This window comes from Ananas comosus, linkage group 20 (genome assembly GCF_001540865.1).
Source record: "Ananas comosus cultivar F153 linkage group 20, ASM154086v1, whole genome shotgun sequence".
Lineage (NCBI taxonomy): Eukaryota > Viridiplantae > Streptophyta > Magnoliopsida > Poales > Bromeliaceae > Ananas > Ananas comosus.
Window position 1 is genome coordinate 7,965,741 of NC_033640.1, and position 18,259 is coordinate 7,983,999.

Genomic DNA, 18,259 nt, shown 5'->3' on the forward strand with positions numbered 1-18,259 from the left:
TTTTTTTTTTTTTTTTTTTTTTTTTTTTTTTTTTTTTGCTCTCGCTTCTTCTCTCTCCCTGTCTCTACTTCCCGTTTTTCTTCGAGGCCCCAGCTACCTCCACCCTGTATGTCTAGTTCATTTTCCTTCAGGAATGAAGTAGGTAGCTTGCTACCTTTTTCTCAAAAAAAAAAAAATGTGTGTTTTCTTTTCCATTTTTGTGGAGAAAGTTTTCTACATGGCAGTGCATTTTTTTTTTTTTAATTGTGATTCATCAAGATATTAAAAAAAATAATAATAATGTTACACTGGCTTTCGTTTGTGTATGAGCGAATGAAATGGATGATTACATATTACAGATATGAAATGGAAATGTGAATAAACGACTCCATTCACTTTATTTATCTCACACTTTTAATTCCGTGCTTTGCTATTTAAACAGAGAAAACTGCTACAACTTAGTAAAGGTGGATTCGAATATGACATGAAATCAAATGTCCATACACGTGCTGTTCATAAATATGCAATTGCATTGGATGCAGAAATATTATCTTTTCTGATAGTAAATTATAAGAATAGCTATTGAAGTAAAATAAATTTGAAAGTACATAGCGTTAGATGCTCAATATAAAAGTCTATGGATCAACATTTTTAATTATAATTTAACAAAATTTGTAAATAGACAATGACATTAACAGATCGATTTAAAATTATCAGTGATAAATTCACAGAAATCTAATAAGATTACACTGACTAAAAGTGATTGGATATATCGAATTTAATCTATACAAGGTATATTTATTTATTAATACCATCACCATCTTAATTAAGTTTGATTTAGGATGCGCTTCTCTTCCTTTTGTTCTTATCTCTTTTTTTTTCTTCTTTTTTTTTTTTTTGGTGAAGCCACACGAGGCCTCGCTTTCATAGCTATGTTTACCTCGCTTTTAATGAATGAAGTAGGAAAACTAGCTATCTTTCCCTTGCAAAAAATTACCCACCATCTTGAAATAGCAAAATTATTCTAAAAACTTATGCATACTAAATCTAAAGCCAAAAACTCGAGTCCTAATTAATTTTAACATATCAAAACACTACCGACCGTCACTAGCGCAAGTGACAAAAGACTTGAAGGTTGATACCTGAGGTTCCAAGTTCGAATCCTAGTTGATTCACATTTCCAGCAGAGTTTATTTTTTAAAAAAATAAACGAAACGGGTAGCATGCTATCTTTCTTNACTCTCCACAGATGATATAAGCAGATATAGGGAATAAACAAGTACAAATCACTCGATCTAGTCTAAAGTACACCATGTGTTCTGATTATTAATGTCCATTAAGATGCTGCAAAGAAATTACCAAGTTCATTTCAGTAATGCTAGGTTTTGAGATTTGTGATCCAGATCATGAGATGTGATAAAACTGGCCGACAACAGTCTCCAGCTCACGAAACTTCGCGGACTTTCTTAACATCAAAAAATCCAGGCCGCTGCTCGTTTGCTGAAGCAACATCACTAGGCGATGCAACGGCAACCACGACCCACTTATCCTTTACTGCCTCAAGTGCATCACCAAACTCCTTAAAATCTTTCACACTGCAAAATCCATGAGGAGAAGTATCAGTAACTGCAATTCTTTAAGGTGGAAGAAATCGACCATTTTGTGTAGTTCGAGCACACTCAAGGGTCGACACAAGAAAACCAAAAATTTGTTCTGGTTTGTCCAAATCTAAAAAACCACCAGACTAAATATGAAACTTACGTGGTTGATAGGACTTCTCCATGTCTTTTCTCTCGATATTCTTCCGTGATGCCTCTTAGGTATCGAAGTAGACTGAGAAATACAGAAAAACAAACAGTTACTGATACTTCAGAGAAGAATCAGGACGAAATAACTCCAATTTATCCAGAAAAGAAGGAAGTGATTGTGGAAGATAAATTAAAGCAAGATGACATGAGCCATTGTTTGCAATCAGATGCATATGTTTTTCCCTTACATGTTAAAAATTAGCTGAACCATAACTCAGTTTGACTTATAATCCTTGGATTGGAATTGCCAGTCAACTTCAAAGGGGGCACATTCTAAATCAAGATATTTTATGTTACACTTCTCCTCCGAATTTAAATAAGTGATTGTGAAAACAGATCACAGCATTTTATGTTATCTGCTAGAAGGTATGAACCTCAGAAAGACACCAAACTCATATCAGTCTTCAGAAATCAAACTAACAGGATATAAACCTACAGATGATATGTATTTGCTCATACCTGCTGTAACCTTTTGCATCTGGAAGTTGATAACCTTCTAAGTCTCTTATAGTACCTATTATTGCTTTTGTGAGACTATCATCATCTAGTTCTAGCTCCTGGAGAAAGCCGGCTGTCCCATCATATATGGCTAGGGTTTTCAACAAGTTGGGATCACGATAAGAAGAGAATGAGAAAACTCCTGCCCCGGGAAACCAATTATTAGTAAAAATACATCTACCTCTTACTCAACTTCTGGTCAATCATTATGGTTTAAAACACGGCTATACCGGAATAAGCATCAAAACTACATCCTCCTCCATATGCACCACCGCTAGTTCTAAGGCGTTCCCGTAGCCATGTCGTGTTGACACAACTAGAAATTACATAAATACTTCCATGGAGCTGATATCCACTCTCATATATGTTAGCAGCTTTCCCAACATAGTTAACCTGTAGAGATGATGAGAAAAGAATGTTAATTTCATATATCAAAGACGTTACTTTAGTTGAATTCCATTTAGGTTGAAAAGTGGAAGGTGCACCTGTGTGGGAATGACAATTGCTTCATTTCCGGGAGAAAGTATGGTTTCCCAGGAATTGTTCCCAGGAAATGCAGTCGGAAGGGAATCAACAAATTTGGAAAGATATTTTGTAGCGGCCACAAGATTTTCCTCGTCCGACGTCATATTAATCGTGCAACCTTTCCTTGAGAGAAGGGACTTACGTATTTCCTCGAGCGAAATAGAAATTTTATCCCAATCATCATCAACTTTCTTCTCAAGATCTTGTAAGAACTCCATATAGCTGGTTAACATATATTTGACTGTCATAGTAAGCGTCAAATTCACTGAAAAGTATGATAGACAAAATGTGTTCCTCCCATAGTACTCTAAAAATGGTCATCAAATGAAGCAACTGTTCAGAGTTCTTTGCATTTAAAAATTCGTGATGAATGTTTTCAAATAATCGATAATCAATAGAGATGTTATCATTATTACTAATAATTACCACCATGATGTTGAAGTTATTAATAACACAAAATAAATACAAAAATACCACAAACTAATTTTAGTATAAATTTTGAGGATTGGAGTAAGGCAATATTGCACGATGGACAACCTAATGCCACTAATTTGTTCATCAACCCATCCAGCAACATTTAGCTTAGCATTTATTCTTCTAGCTGCAATGAAAGAACCAGAGCCTTTTATTTTTGTCTGCAAAATAGAAATCTGTTAGAGCAACGTAATATACAGCTTTTTGAGATCATGACACATCAAAAGAAAATCTAACGAAAAACCTCCATTTTTGCTCTGCTTTGAGCAACAAACTGTTTAAAGCGTTGCTTTTCCTTGAATTCAACTTCTCGAAGAATGCAGTTTATCTGCAGCAAAAACATATCACTTATTTATGCAATAAACTAATATTCCAATGCTCTAATGTATCCCTAATTAAAAGGTGTTTTTAGGAAACTAGTGTGATGCTTGCTATTTAAGCTGTGTAGGTGAAGTTCTTGAATTCCTAACATGTAAGCTAGGAAGTAATGAATGGCTTAAACCACAAAAAGTACACAGAGAGAATGTAAATCAGGGGTTCTAAAGCTGAAAAGGGTAGTATTACCAGTTTGAATAGGTCCTCTACCCGTTCCGACAGGGCTTTTCCACGAACAATGACATGGGCACATAAATCCATCTTTTTTCCACTTTTAGAAGATACGAAAGGGTAAATACAGATTCCTCCAGTCTTTCTTCCAATCAGATGGTTAAGCTGTACAAAATCCATATCTTTTGTGCCCATTTCCAGCAAAGATTGACCGTTTGAGAATGTGTCAGTATCAATACAAGTTTCATGCAAAAATCCAGTAAGTTTAAATAATTTTGAGATTGAAGGAAAAGAATTCTCACCAGAACAGTGGTACTAGCTGAAGAAATTCTTGCTTCAAGGGACTCATATCAAATACAACTTCCAAGTAGACAATGTTATTTGTTAAAAGGTTGTGCTTCACAACGTTTACTCCATTAACATCTTCAATCTAAAGAAAAGGTATATACGCCATTAATGAATTATGATTTTTCTGCTAATAACTTAATATTAATGTAATGTTAAGATACTAAAAACCCAGTTAAAAATTAATAAGAATTTCATTAATCAGCATGAACTTTCAGAAAATATGTCATAGGTCCTAAAATATAATAAAAAAAAGAAATTAGTGGCAAATATAAAAATTGCTGGAATTTTACGTGAACATAGAAAGGAATATTCATACNTTATTTTTTTTCTTTTTTTTTTTTCTTTCTTCTTCCTCTTTCATTCCTCTCTCTTTTTTTTTTATGCTTCAACAGTCTAGTCTTTGAAGTTCGGTCATTAAGTGTTTTTTGGTAATCAAAATACTGTGGAAGTGGGTCTTGCACCATTCCTTTATCCGAATTCTGCAGTGCCTGAGTTTAGCTGTTATGGTGAGGATCGCCGAGTTCTTGCGGCCAACTTCGTTCCACCAGAGAGGTATTTTGGTAAGAAAATCCTCCTTTGTTAGCCATACAGGCTCAAAACGAAATTTCCTTGGCACGAGTGGGCGGCCCGTAGTGAGAAGTATTGGGGTATGGTCAGAGGTGATCCTGGGGAGTGCTTTGACCTTGTAGAGGCGAAAAGATTGATCCCATTCCGTTGAGATAAGAAATCTGTCGAGCTTGGCTAGAGACGGACGGTGTTGCATATTCGACCAAGTGTAATATTAGTTGGACAATGGTAGGTCTATGACCTCGAGACCAGAAATGAGATCCGCGAACATGGACATAGCTTTATTACTCCACGATTTGCCTTTCCTTTCAGAATAATTTTTGGTGAAGTTGAAGTCACCGCAGATTACCCAGTTTGAGGTGCAAGAGTTGCAAAGAGATATGAGTTCTGAGCATAACTCCTCTTTGCCGTCCCAAGCTGGTGGCCCGTAGACGTTGGTGATATAGAACGATTTCCCAGTAGTGAGGTGGGTCAAGTGTAAAGTCAACGAGAACTTTCGTAGTAAAACCTCATCGGATTTGAAAAATTTCGAACTCCAGCAAGTGATAATTCCACCGGAGGCCCCAATAGCCGGAACAAATTGGCACTTGTCAAAGCTAGAGCCGCAGCAAAAGCGGAGGAAAGAGCGAGATACGGAGTCCACCTTGGATTCTTGAATACAAATAACGGAGTTGAAATAACTAGCGACAACGGACCTGACACTACGATGCTTTACGGGGTCGTTAAGACCCCTGACATTCCAACTTAAAATGTTAAACATCAAAAAAGTAGGGCACACAAAAAAGGCTTCACTTCCGCCTAAAGTGTCCAGATCCTACACGTTCGCGCGGATGAACTTGCGACGCTCCGTGGCTTCTGCATCGGAAAGGCTGACCCCGCATAGATTGCTTTTCGACTTTATTTTCTTCCTGGTCCATTTGCGCGCCGTGGTTCCAATGCCTGGCGATCCGCTTTCGGAAAGTCGCGCTTTCCTACACATCGCTCTGTCAAGCACGGAGTCAGATGTCAAGTTGTTGAGCCGCGCGCTCGACCTGGGTAGTGCTTGATCGACACATTTGTAGACAGCAATAGAGAGAGGTGGGTCAACTGCAGCCGCTGTCTGTTCCATAGGGTCGGACCTCAAGTGAGCGGAGCGTGATCCATCAGCGTGCCCGAAATCGAGGGGTCCAGAGAGAGAAGCCTGGGTGGGCGCGACACAGCCTGAGACCCAAGGGGACTTGGGGATAGTGGGCCAGCCCATTTGAAGTTCGGTCGGGTACGAATAAATTTCCGATGAGGTGGAGCGCAAATTTGCGGAGTAACGCTGAGGAAATGATCCTATATGAGTGGGGGTTCCGAGCGGGCGGCGTCCAGTTGCGTTCTCTTTGGGCTCTAAAGCCTTGTTGGAGCTCGGGGGGCTCAAGAGATGGCACTCGCGAGGTGGAGGAAAGTGGCCCAGTCTGGTGGGGCCCAAGCCATGCAAGTGCAGAAAGACGGTCCATTGCGGATCCGTCGAGGTGCTACCCGCAGAAGGAGCAATTAATGTTAACGTCAATAAAGGCGTGAGGCCGAAGGGAGGGATGAGTCTGTCGTAATCAATGCCATGGTTAAAGCCGTGGTGACTTTTCGAGATCTCGGGCCCTACCCAATTTTCGAACCAATCTCCTGAGTGTGGGCGCGAGTCCCCGTAGAAGATAGTGCTTTTTGGAGAGATCTGAATGGGGGGAAATATGGTGGAACTTAGGGGGGTGCAAAATGATCAAAGTCAACTGAAATAGGATTGTTGCAACCTGTAAAACCGAAACTTTTGCATCCCTTTTGAACTAGTTTCACAAAAAAGGAAGGTCCGAGACGATTCCGAGGCGATCTTGCAGAATCTCTAGCAGCCAGATCTCCTCTAACCGGGACGGCATCGACCAGAGCTCCTCCGTCCGAGTCGGCACCGGCCAAGACCCATCCCGCGTGGTCTCCACCGGCTAGGGCTCCGCCGTCCAGGTCTCCGCCGACCGGCGCTTTTCTGACCAGGTGGAGGTCGGGCGGGGGGGTAAAAGGGTAGAGTTTGGCCGGAGCTCTGTCGACCAGAACTACATTGGCCTGGATGCTGTCAATTGTGGCTTTCCCGCCTTGATCTCCGTTGACCGGGTCATTGCCGAGCGGGACTCTCCCGCCTTGATCTCCGCCGACCGGGGTTCGTCCAACCATGGCTGCGCTGCCGCCGGCGGTGGCTCCGCCGACCGAAGGCCGATCAATTCCGACCATGGCTTCACGACCGCCGAAGGTGGCTCCGCTCCCTTTGCTATCAGCAAAGATGCGGCGCTCAACTTCGTGCGAACCCTCATCAGGATCATGATGATCAGTTCTAACAATCGGAGGCGGAGGATTCCCAGGTCCGCCGTTCCGGGCCTACTTTTCTAGCTGTATTAGCACCGAGATGGAGATATCGCCGAAAGTGATCTCGACGTTCTCAGGAATGTCTGAGAGATAGTTCACGGCCACAAGGCAGCGGTAGCCCGAAAGATCTGCCATCCGCCTAGTAAGATCGTCCACTTTGATAAATCGGCCGAAGCCACCGACGAGGGCCGCGACAGTTCGGGAGGACCAACATTCGTACGGAAGGCGGACCAGCCGAATCCATGCGTTGTAAGGAGGATGGAAGCGTCGAGCCCCTCTGTATGGGTGCCAGGCAAAACACCTGAGCCTGAGCTCACCTAGGCTGATGAGCTCCCTACGGATGAGGGATTTAGCGGTGACCCACTCAGGAAGGAAGACGACGAAGTCGCGCTCCCTGTACCTGGAGACCAAGAAATCTGATGGGTAGCCCCCAAAGCGGTTTGCGAGGCCGTGAGCAATAGTGTCCTGCGTGAAGTGGCCGAGGTTCGCCGGGGGTACCACGTCGACGAGAATGGCATTGCGTCGCCTATTTTGTCGGGCGGAGAAGTCTTCAGATAGAGGGACGAAGGCGCTCAAGTATGAAGGGCGCGCGCGCGTCGCACGGTAGACGTTGAAAGGTAGATGGTCCATGCAGCTCCGGGCTTTGTGACCTGTTTTAAAACACAAAGAGCACCTAATGGGATCTCGGCAGTCGGCAGCCCAGTGATCCCTTCCCAGGCACCGGAAACACCTTCCTTTGAGCTTGAAGCTGGTGTGCCTGGGAGCTCGGGCAGTGGAAAAGCGAGGTGGAGTTGGGTGTGATGGAGTTGGGGGAGTAGAGAGGAGAGCCTCCTTGAAGCTCTTCTTATCCAGAGTAGTAGGTGTGCTCTTGCTTAAGGCTTGCTCAATCCATTGCAAGTCTTCCTTAATGACAATGGGGGTGGTGGAGTCATCTTTCTCAAAGATGGAAACTCGAGTTAATGCTGAACCACAGGCATCCGCCCAGCGCAGCTTTTTGGAGGAGGTGGATGAGCATCCATTAAGGCACGAACGTTGGAGGCAAGTGAGACCTTTAATTCCGTAGCCTAATTTACATTTGAGCGTTTGAAACCTCGTCTCGAGTTCTTGGCAGAGCCCAGAGGTGTAAGAGCTGGGGGTCTTCAGGCTCCGGTTCACCGAGGATTCAAAGGCCTTCCCAAACACCTTCGCTGTGCGCGTCGCCTCCGCTGTGCGCGTCGCCTCCGCTGTCTTCCCGTTTTGGCTCACCTCCGCCGTCTTCATTCTTGTTTTAGTATCCTAAAACGGTAACTAAAACATGATGGAATACTCGAGGAACTCACACTTCCCCTGTGCAGCCTGTTTGGCATAGATTCTGAAAAAATAATATCTGTAGAATTAATTTTGATTTACAGAATTGATTTTGATTAAAAACAATAAAGTATGCGACAAAATTTAGATGGAAAGTAATTCTTCTAAAATTATTTTGTAAAGCTATTTAGCAAAATTTTTTAGATATTGATATACAATAATTTTTTTTACTAAATTTCATTATAAAAAATTAAAATTTGAATTTAAATTTAACTAAATTTTTTAAATATTAAATTTTAAATTTTAAATTTTTTGCAAAATTTTAAATTTTGATATTTTAATCTAAAATATAAATTTGAAATTTGAAAATTTAAAATATAAAAAGTAAAAATTAAAATATAATTTAAAATTTAAAATGTAAATTTTAATTTTTAATTTCAAATATAAAATCTAAATTTGAAATTTAAAACTTAAAATTAACATTAAAGTTAAAATTTAAAAATTTAAATTTCATTTTTCAAAATTTGAAATTTTTTATTTGAAATCAAAACTTACAATTTACAATTTACAATTTACAATTTTAAATTTTAAATTTTAAATTCTAAATTCTAAATTCTAAATTTTAAAGTTTAAATTTTAAATTCTAAATCCTAAATTCTAAATTTTATCTTAAATTTGAAATTTAAAATTTAAAATTTTGAATTTTAAATTTTAAAATTGGGATTTGAATTTTAATATCTAAATTTTAAATTTTAAATTTCGAAATTTGAAATATAAAAGTTAAAATTTGAAATTTAAAATTTCAAATATAAATTTTAATTTTAAAACTAAAATTTTAATTTAAATTTAAATTTTGAATCTAAAATTAAAATATAAAATTGAAGTTTGAGTTCAAAATCAAAAATAGATTCAAGAAGTAGATTTTAGGTGCTTTTGATTTTGGGTCTTGAAAGTTAGAAAATTAATTTTAAAAATCAGAATTAGATTTTGAAAACGAGATTGTCAAATGTTTTATTTAGCCGAAAATTATTTTTGGATCCAAAATCACTTTTTCGGAAGGTAGCCAAACAACGTAGCCAAACACTGACTAAATTTTGAAATAGTATTTGAACTGTCTAGCAATCTCAACTAGAGCCCATTAGATATTGGACCCCTCAAGTGGTCCAAGCTAAATCACAAAATAAATAATAAAATCTAGCAAAATTGTCATTGGGTAATCTTATATTATGTTAAATTAAATTACATTACTTTAAGTAAGAATTATTTGAATTAAACCTCTTAAATTAACATTTTCTTAAATAAATTGACAAAACAATAAACTAAAGCCAACTGTATAATTTTTAGGCTCTTATGAAAGTAGAAATTTTAAGAGCTAACTATTTGGATGTCGGAACGTATTACCCAGCAATTACTTATGCCAAATAAGAGGTTTTTGGTGGTGATTTATTTTACTCTTAGAAATAACTTAGGGGATGAATATATCACCTCATTGTAGGCATCTAATACCAATTAATGTATTTTACTTGAACAAATAAAAGAAATATTTTAGATAAGATATTCAAAAAGAGACTAATTTGGATGTGAGAACAAGTTACCAAGTGATAACTTATTTCCTATAGGAATTATTCGAATGTCAGAATAAGTTATTCAATTATAACTTATGCACTTTGAAAATTTTCTTTTTGATTGCAAGTTAAGAATTTGATTTTACATCTTTAGAAGTTACTGAGAAGCATGTTTTTAAGTCGGATAATATACACACCTATAAGATTATTTATTTTATTCAAAAAAAACAATTCGAAAATTGAATATGATATGCTTTTGGAGACTTATTAGTCATATTCTTCATCTATTAAGCACAAAAGCTTTTCGAAAAAAATAAAAAACATATACTAATTAAAATATTTATACATCCAAATAGAACAATATTTTCTATTTTCAAAGACTTAATTTACTATCCTACATATTTTGCAATAGACTAGAGAAGCTATATTACATATAGGGATGTAATGTGGGCCGTGCCGGGCTGGCACGGCCCACATTTTCCGGGCCAAATCGGGCCACTGGTCGGCCCGGCCCGACCCGGTTCTTAATCCGGGCCGTGCCGTGCCGGCCCGTTTCCATGAAGTAGAAGACCCGGCCCGGCCCCCGGGCCCGCCCAGCACGGGCCGTGCCGGGCCGGGCCGGGCTTCCTGCCAGCCTGCCAGGCTACCAGGCCCTTTCTTTTTTTCCTTCTCTTTCCACAGTTATTTTTTGTCCAATTTTTTTTTTCAGAAAAAAATATTTTTAATCACTCTTTTTGTACTTATTTGAGAGAAGAGAATTGATATTATAAAAAATAATTACAAATTTTTAAATTTTCAAATTCATAAAGAAGATATTGTATAAAAATATTAAAATTTAAATCTTTTGGACCAAACTACCTCTCTCCAACAGTCAAAATTTTGACTGTTGGGAAGGACACTTTTAGTCAACCCAAAAGATCCTTGGAGAGCCCCCGCGGGCCCCCCCACCCAAAGCCAGACAGCCTCATAAGGCATGCTACAGTCGTATGACCGGGGGCGGACGAGTGCCGGCCGGGTAAAAAAAACATCTCCTGGGCCCCGCACGGAAGAAAATCGTGTCCATGCCGGGCCGTCCAACACACACTCACACACACACACACAAAAGGAACCACACTGATTCAAGTGTCGGACGGATACAAAGTACTCAATGCAATAATAAATGAAAGGCCGCCCGGCCCGTTTAAAACCCCTAATTACATATTATAGAAGCTACACCAAACAAGCACTATTTTATTTGGAAGCTAAAAAGCCATAAAATAATAATAATAATAATAATAATAATAATAATAATATCTTATTCGGAAATTATTAATATTACGTCTATTACTATTATTATTATTATAAATTATGCTACTATACCATCGATAGTACCAAGTGTCTGATACTATTGAATTTTCGGTCGTTGAATGAAATGATATGCGGTTATGATGATAGTAATTCATTAGGATTGAGTGGGTTGTTGGTTGAATAGTATAATCTAACGGGTGGAAATGATCAAAGAGTAGATTTAACGGCAGAAAACTTAATAATACCAAAAAATTTGTACTATCGATAGTATAGCAGAATCTTATTATTATTATTATCATTATTATTATTTTTGGTTTGAGATGCTGACATGTGGGTCCCACTCATGAGGGCCCCACATGTCAGCCGAAAACAAAAAAAAGCATGTGGGTCCCACTCATGGGTCAAAATAGTCAATTAGTTAAGACGGGTGCTTTGACCGTTGACCACAGGCATAAAACACGTTTGTACCCTCCCATTTTAACCATCAAAACAAATGTTAATGTGGGTGGTGCTTAAAAAAAAAAATTTCTTTTTTTTTTGGGGGGAAAAAATGATGGAATAGTTTTTGTCCTAATTAAAAGAGTCTCCAACAGTTTAACCCCTCATTCTCCAAATTGATTTAGCTCCTTTTTTTTTATAATTATTTTTTTTACAATTATTATTTATTTTTTTTGGTGGTTGTGTTGTAGTTATCCTCTGCATGCCGAGAAATAAATTTGCATATTTGAGGATGATATCAAAGGGCTAAATTGAAATTTTCTCCAGGTATGTTAAAAAAAAAAAAAAATCAAGATCAAGTTTTTTCTTTTTCTTTTTTTCCTGATTTATGTCCCACCGAAAAAAGAGGGTTTTCACGAAAACAACGTTTCTTTTCTTTTCTTTTTTTTTTTTGCAATTTGATAGTTTGTTTTTGCATTCTGCATGCGTTTCTGTGTTCTTGGTTCAAATTTCTAAAAATCTTGAAAATACTGATATTCATTGGACGGTCGTCTTTGCCGCCACCACTATCGCTCGCTCGAATATTTAAATTTGAATACAATATTATGGTATTTTTCTTTAGTATATTTGATATGGGACTATGCCCAAGTTTCTAAACTTTTACATATATTATACTTGGGCTATGGTTGGATGTGCACATTTTTTATTTATTGTATCTCTTTTGATATGCTCAATAAGTCTATAACATTAGGTACATGAGTACTACGATCAAATATCTGAAAAGTTACGTACATATCATATTTGGCATAAGATAAATCACATTATAAGTGCATATATTATCCTGTCAAATTATGGATGCTAATAAAACCGTTCGATAAACAAAAATAGATCTCCTCGCTTATGATCATGCGAGAAATTCTCACATATAGTGTATAAGTTATCACTCAATAACTTGTTCGGGTATCGAAACAAATCGGTCTTAAACTCCTCAGCTTTCGAAAAACATGTTATTGGTTGTAAAATGACCTTCAATTCATTTGTCATGTGAAAGGTGTGTATAAAAATCAAAATTTTTAACTGTCCTAGACTAAAGTAAAATATGAAAAAAATTTATGAACTAAAATATTTAATGCCTTAAATATGGAAACAAGTGTACGATATTGAGATGGCACAGGAACAATCCTCACATTTTTACACAGCTAATTTGTCATATATATATATATATATATATATATATATATATATAATGAATAATGGGAAACAATCTTTACAAGCAAAACCCTCTATTTATCTAACTTCACCACATCTCTTTGCAGGTGCCATGAGTGAGCAGAAACCAAATGCTAAAAAAGTAAGCTAGTTCCTGGATTAATTAGTTTCTTTTTTTATTTTATTTTTATGATCGTTAATATACAAATGATTTCTAAAATTATAACCATTTAACTTTTACTTCTTTTTTTAACTGAGTATTTTATAGTCAACCAAGTTAATATTTTTTTCTTATATTTCATGGCTTAATTAGCTATCAGTAATTAATTAATCTTGTTTTATTTGCTACAAAGTAGTTTATACTGTTAAACTCGATTGAATCATCAATCAATTTGGTAAAATTTTCAATTTATTGGCTAAATGAAGTGACATCAATAAAAAGAAAAGGAAAAAAAAAAATTATAGTTCACAGGGCCATTTTAGAATAGCTTTTTTACCACAATTGTATTCATATATATTACAAATTTTCTACTATGTATCCCTATCATAATGACATATAATTATTTTTCTTCAACAGGAAATTTTGGTGGAGTTAAAAGTGTACATGCATTGCAAGGCGTGTGAAAGTTTAGTATTCAACACACTTAAACATTCGAAAGGTCTTAATCTAACTAAAGCTAAAATTGTTTTTAATACATATAAACATTTCAAATTAATTTTTTTCGCGGCATCGAATGTGATCGCTTTGTTTATTAGGTGTCGAGACGGTTAAAGTCGACATGAACGCGCACAAGGCTATTCTGACGGGCCAATTCGAGGTCGAAAAGATTCTAAAGAAGCTCAGGAAAAAGACGGGAAAGAGAGGAGAGATCCTAAACAAGATCGAACGGAATGTTGATGGAGAAAAAGATGAATCAAATCCAGTTACGAAAGATAATTGCGATGATAATGCAATAACTAAGCAGTATATGACAATGTGCTACGAGGACTTAGATGATAGCGAGGAGGAAAACTTTCATATGTTTAATGACGAGAATGCTAATGCATGTCAAATTGTGTAGCAGTAACTTTAAACTAATTGTGTTTTTGTTAGCCTTATTTGTTGATTGATACATGCTCAAGTTTTGTTGTTGACTAGAAAAATTCTATGCTGTAACACACTTAATTTACTCCCCAAAATTTCACACTGATGTTTTTTGTTTGCAAATTTTCAACTTTTAGCGCAAATGGCAAAGTGATTGGTGGTTGAAACTCGAGATCCCAAGTTCGAAACCTAGCTGTTTTATATTTCTAGCTAAGTTTATTTTTAAAAGAAATAAACGAAATAGATAGCATGCTACTTTTTTTCTCAAAAAATAAAAAGAGTAATCGTTATTATTTATGGCAAGTAACAATTGAATTGAGGGATGGCGTCCAAGTTCGTAAGTTTGAAGTCTAGTTACTTTATATTTTCAATAAAGTTTATTTCTACATGAAAGAAATAAATAAATGAATGAAACAGATAATATACGACCGTTATCTCCAATATATATATGCAATATAATAAATCTTGCACCTAAGGACACTTTAAACAATAACGAACGACACTTTAAAGTGTCGGTTAAGTAAAAACGTTGAGCAAAAAGCCATTAAGTAAATATGTTGGGCTAAATATACCGACGCTTTAATCCCGATGCTTGTAAAAGCGTTGAGCAAAGAGTCGTTAAGTAAACATGTTGGGATAAATATACCGACACTTTAATATAACATTAAAAAAAAATTATTAATTTTGATAAAAATATATTTATTGGCTACGTTTAATCATGATGTTGGTACATGCTAAATATTGAAGATGCTTGAATAGAGCATCGTCTAAACAACGTCGTCTATAACATATTTTGTTGTAGTGATAAAAGTATATACACCCAAGAAAAATGGTGCTTCACTTCGGTTCTTTTGTCATTGCTCCCGATCGAGGTCGCCTCGGCCTTCGTTGCATGAGGAACGTCGAGCTTTCTACTCTGTATGTTCAGTTAACAGTGGATGCCTTCTTTACCTACTGTGTTTGTGAAGAAGAGAGAGAAGAGGAGAAATTTGGGAAAGAAGGTAAAAGATTATGTTGCTAGCCTTAGCGGACCTTATGTGGAGCCGTGCTCCATTTATAACGGTCATCGGTCAAGATGCCGCACTCTACCCGCTGTATAACTCTAACTCAGCCAACACTTATCTCACACTTCCGGCCGGTAATTAGCTCTGATACTAACTGTGACGTTCTACTTTTCAGGAAGTTATCCATCCTAGAACCACTCTTTTCTTAGTATACTTAACCCTTTTAACATCTTAGATTTAGCCACCATCTAAAATATTTTTTTTTTTTGAGAGATAGATAACACGCTATCTGCTTCATTTATTTCATTTAGAAATAAACTTAGCTAGAAATGTGAATCAAGTAGGATTCGAACTTGGGATTTCGAATACCAACCACCAAATCCTTTGCTATTTGCTCTAGGAACAGTCGCTCCACCATCCAAAATGTTATGACCAGTTTAAAACATTTAGTTCTATTATACATCATTTATAGCACTATTCCACACCCCGGAGGTGCAAAGATTAATTCATTTTGTTGATAATATTTTATTATTTACAACTACTATTTATACCTTTGTTTACATTTACCGAAACGTAAAACGGTATAAGTTAATGGACCAAACTGTAAAGATAACAACATGGTAAACAGGGATCCTATTGGGAGATGGCAGTGAAGAGAGGGCGTTTTTGATCCCTTCGTTTCTTTTCCTTTTTATTTTTTAAAAAATTAAATTTATTTTTTTAATTTCTAGGGGTGGCTTGGGCTAGGGTTAAATGTGACCCAAATGGCGCCTCAGGGGCAAATTAATGTTACCCATAGGCTGCGTTTGATAATAAAAATAAATATTTCTCAAAAAAAAAAAATAATAAAAATAAATAAATATTTTTATTCTTCGACTATACTACTCTGGGATACGGAAGAGTAAAAAAAAAAATTTGTGTTTAGTTTGTTTCGTAGGAGAACCAAAATCGTTTTTAGTAATTTTATTCAGAATAACAAAGAATAATACAAAAAATAGTTTTTTTTTAAATGCCAAAATTGGCCTTTATATATCTCTAATATATAAAATAATGCATATAATAAAATAATTTAAATATTATATATAATACTATTATAATTATATTATTATATAAAATACTTTAAAGTTGTTATATAACATACTTCAATAATAATATATATAAATACTTCAAATATATATATATATATATATATAAAGAGAGAGAGAGAGAGCACACATTATTCTAACCGTATATTTTTTCATCCAAAAGCCGAAAATCTAATAGCACCAATAGCTTGGTGCTATTGATAGTATTCCGGCCTAGTTTTATATATATATAGCAGGGCTACTGTGTTACAACAGTTCTTGTGCTGATTAGGGTTAGAGAGAGAAGATAAATTAAGAAATTGTGTGTCTCAATTTCTCTTCTGTTTGAATTTTTCTTCAATTTTTCTTCTCTCTCACATCCTAGCCACCCATTAAAATTGATGGATGATTAGAAAGTTAGGAGTACAAGAGCTACTTTACTCCTAATAACACAGTAGCCATACTTTATATATATATTATAATATATATATCTATATATATATATATATATATATATATATTTATATATTATATAACTAGAATACTTCTAAAGCATCAATCATTGGTGCTTTTAGATTTGTAGCTCTTGAATGGAGATGATGTAACTAGAATGATGTGTATAGATAAAATAATGTTTGATCCCAAAGGCTACACTAATTGTCGAAGGGTAGATCTAAAGACTTGAGTTAAAAGCACTAATGATGTGGTGCCTTTAGTTGTATTCTAGCTCAACTCTCTGCTAACTATAATATTAATTAATTAACGACTATTTATTAACTTATATAATATTTTATTTTATATTATATCGTATTATAAAACTTATGAATTGAAGAACCAAGCATTCTGGGCCGACACGTGTCGCCGGGCGAGAGGGGTCGGAGAGGCAGGCGCGGGCGGACGCGCGGGCGCAAGCCAGCGGACCGAGCGGGCTTGGGCAGGCTGGCGACGCGCGGCGCGTGGCGCGCGAGAGGGAGCGGGGGGGCGCCGCAGGCGTGGCTGCGGCCGGCGTGGGTGGCCGCGTGTGGGGGCGCGCGGGCGCGAGCGGCGCGGTCGGGCGAGCGGCGCGCGCGGAGGGCGCGACCCCGACACGTGGCGGCCGCCGAGAGGGTCGCGGCGCGCGCGGCGGCGTGAGGGAGCGGCAGGGGGGGATATATATATAAAATATATATATATATAATATAATATATATAATATATATATACTAGAATACTTCTAAAAGTATCAATCATTGGTCTTTAAGATTTGTACTCTTGAATGGAGATGATGTAATGTAAAATTAGAAATAAATAATTTGATCCCCAAAGCTACTACTCAATTGCGAAGGTAATCAAAGACTTGAGGTTAAAAAGCACTAATTAAATTTCTAGATTTTATCTACTCAACCATCTCTAATACATATAAATTAATAAATAAAGACTATTATTACTATATAAGAATTTTTATATTTATCGAATTTATATTAACTTATAATTGAAACCAAAAGCATTCTGGGGAGCACACGTGTCGCGGGAGAGGCGGGAGCAGCGCGTGCGACGCGCGGGCGGCAAGCCAGCGCCAGCGGGCTTGGCAGGTCTGGCGACGCGCCGGCGGTGCCCGCGAAGAGGGAGCGGGCCTCAGGGCGTGCTGCGACCGGCGTGTGGGGTGGGCGCCGGCGCAGCCGTCCCTGATCGGGCGAGCGCGCGGCCGATAGGCAGCGAGCCCGACACATGCGCCGCGAGAGTTCGCGAGAGCCGGTGTGGGCGTAGGGAGCGCAGTGGCGGGGGGGAGCCCGTCGCGGCCCGGGCAGCCGCGCACGGCTAAGCCTGCCGGTGATTTTTTTTCCACACTCCCTCTTTCCCGTCGGCCCGCCCCCACAAGTAACTGAGTTAGATGTGGAATTCTAATTGTTTGATTCTTATCCCTTTCAACATCAGGTGTTTTAGAGAATTTCGTTTTTTTTCTCTTTCCGAAATAATAATTAAACATCATTTTTTATAAAAAAAATAAATCAAATAGAAAGATATCTTCCATAATAATTTAATAAACTAATAAACTAAACATGAGCAATTAATCAGGTTAATGTTGGAAAAAATTAAAATGGTATATAACCAAAATAATATGAGATGGAATAAATCAGTCTAATATTAATACCATAAGTGCTCTTGTTGATGAACAATTGCGTTAACGGTGTAAAATACTTTAGAAAATATCCCTGTTGTTTTAGTAT

At 37.2% G+C, this 18,259-nt stretch overlaps 2 protein-coding genes across 3 annotated transcripts; one reads left to right on the plus strand and one right to left on the minus strand.

Annotated features, from left to right (window-relative positions):
- On the minus strand, positions 1,224-4,394 carry LOC109725451 (presequence protease 2, chloroplastic/mitochondrial-like). 2 transcript variants are annotated; one of them, XM_020254642.1, is made up of 9 exons: positions 4,133-4,394; positions 3,849-4,041; positions 3,529-3,612; positions 3,348-3,445; positions 2,771-3,032; positions 2,516-2,678; positions 2,247-2,427; positions 1,741-1,812; positions 1,224-1,574 (listed from the first exon to the last, which is right to left on the minus strand). In XM_020254642.1, the coding sequence occupies exons 1-9, from the start codon at positions 4,177-4,179 to the stop codon at positions 1,424-1,426; spliced, it is 1,251 nt and encodes a 416-aa protein (XP_020110231.1). In that variant the 5' UTR covers positions 4,180-4,394; the 3' UTR covers positions 1,224-1,423. The 2 variants fall into 2 exon arrangements, with proteins under 2 accessions (XP_020110231.1, XP_020110232.1); XM_020254643.1 differs by having other exon boundaries at positions 3,849-4,012; positions 4,133-4,390.
- Positions 11,883-14,012, plus strand: LOC109725360 (heavy metal-associated isoprenylated plant protein 19-like). Its single transcript, XM_020254517.1, has 4 exons — positions 11,883-12,019; positions 13,009-13,043; positions 13,479-13,560; positions 13,658-14,012. The coding sequence occupies exons 2-4, from the start codon at positions 13,014-13,016 to the stop codon at positions 13,960-13,962; spliced, it is 417 nt and encodes a 138-aa protein (XP_020110106.1). The 5' UTR covers positions 11,883-12,019; positions 13,009-13,013; the 3' UTR covers positions 13,963-14,012.

What these genes read in the sequence shown, in the direction of transcription:
- LOC109725360 (XM_020254517.1), top strand. Translation starts at nt 13,014, where the DNA reads ATGAGTGAGCAGAAACCAAATGCTAAAAAA. An exon ending in AGAAACCAAATGCTAAAAAA is followed by an intron (nt 13,044 to 13,478) that starts GTAAGCTAGTTC and finishes TTTCTTCAACAG; the next exon opens with GAAATTTTGGTGGAGTTAAA. An exon ending in CACACTTAAACATTCGAAAG is followed by an intron (nt 13,561 to 13,657) that starts GTCTTAATCTAA and finishes TTTGTTTATTAG; the next exon opens with GTGTCGAGACGGTTAAAGTC.
- LOC109725451 (XM_020254642.1), bottom strand. Translation starts at nt 4,179, where the DNA reads ATGAGTCCCTTGAAGCAAGAATTTCTTCAGCTAGTACCACTGTTCTG. An exon ending in GAACAAATTAGTGGCATTAG is followed by an intron (nt 3,033 to 3,347) that starts GTTGTCCATCGT and finishes TATGTTAACCAG; the next exon opens with CTATATGGAGTTCTTACAAG. An exon ending in GATGCAAAAGGTTACAGCAG is followed by an intron (nt 1,813 to 2,246) that starts GTATGAGCAAAT and finishes TGTATTTCTCAG; the next exon opens with TCTACTTCGATACCTAAGAG.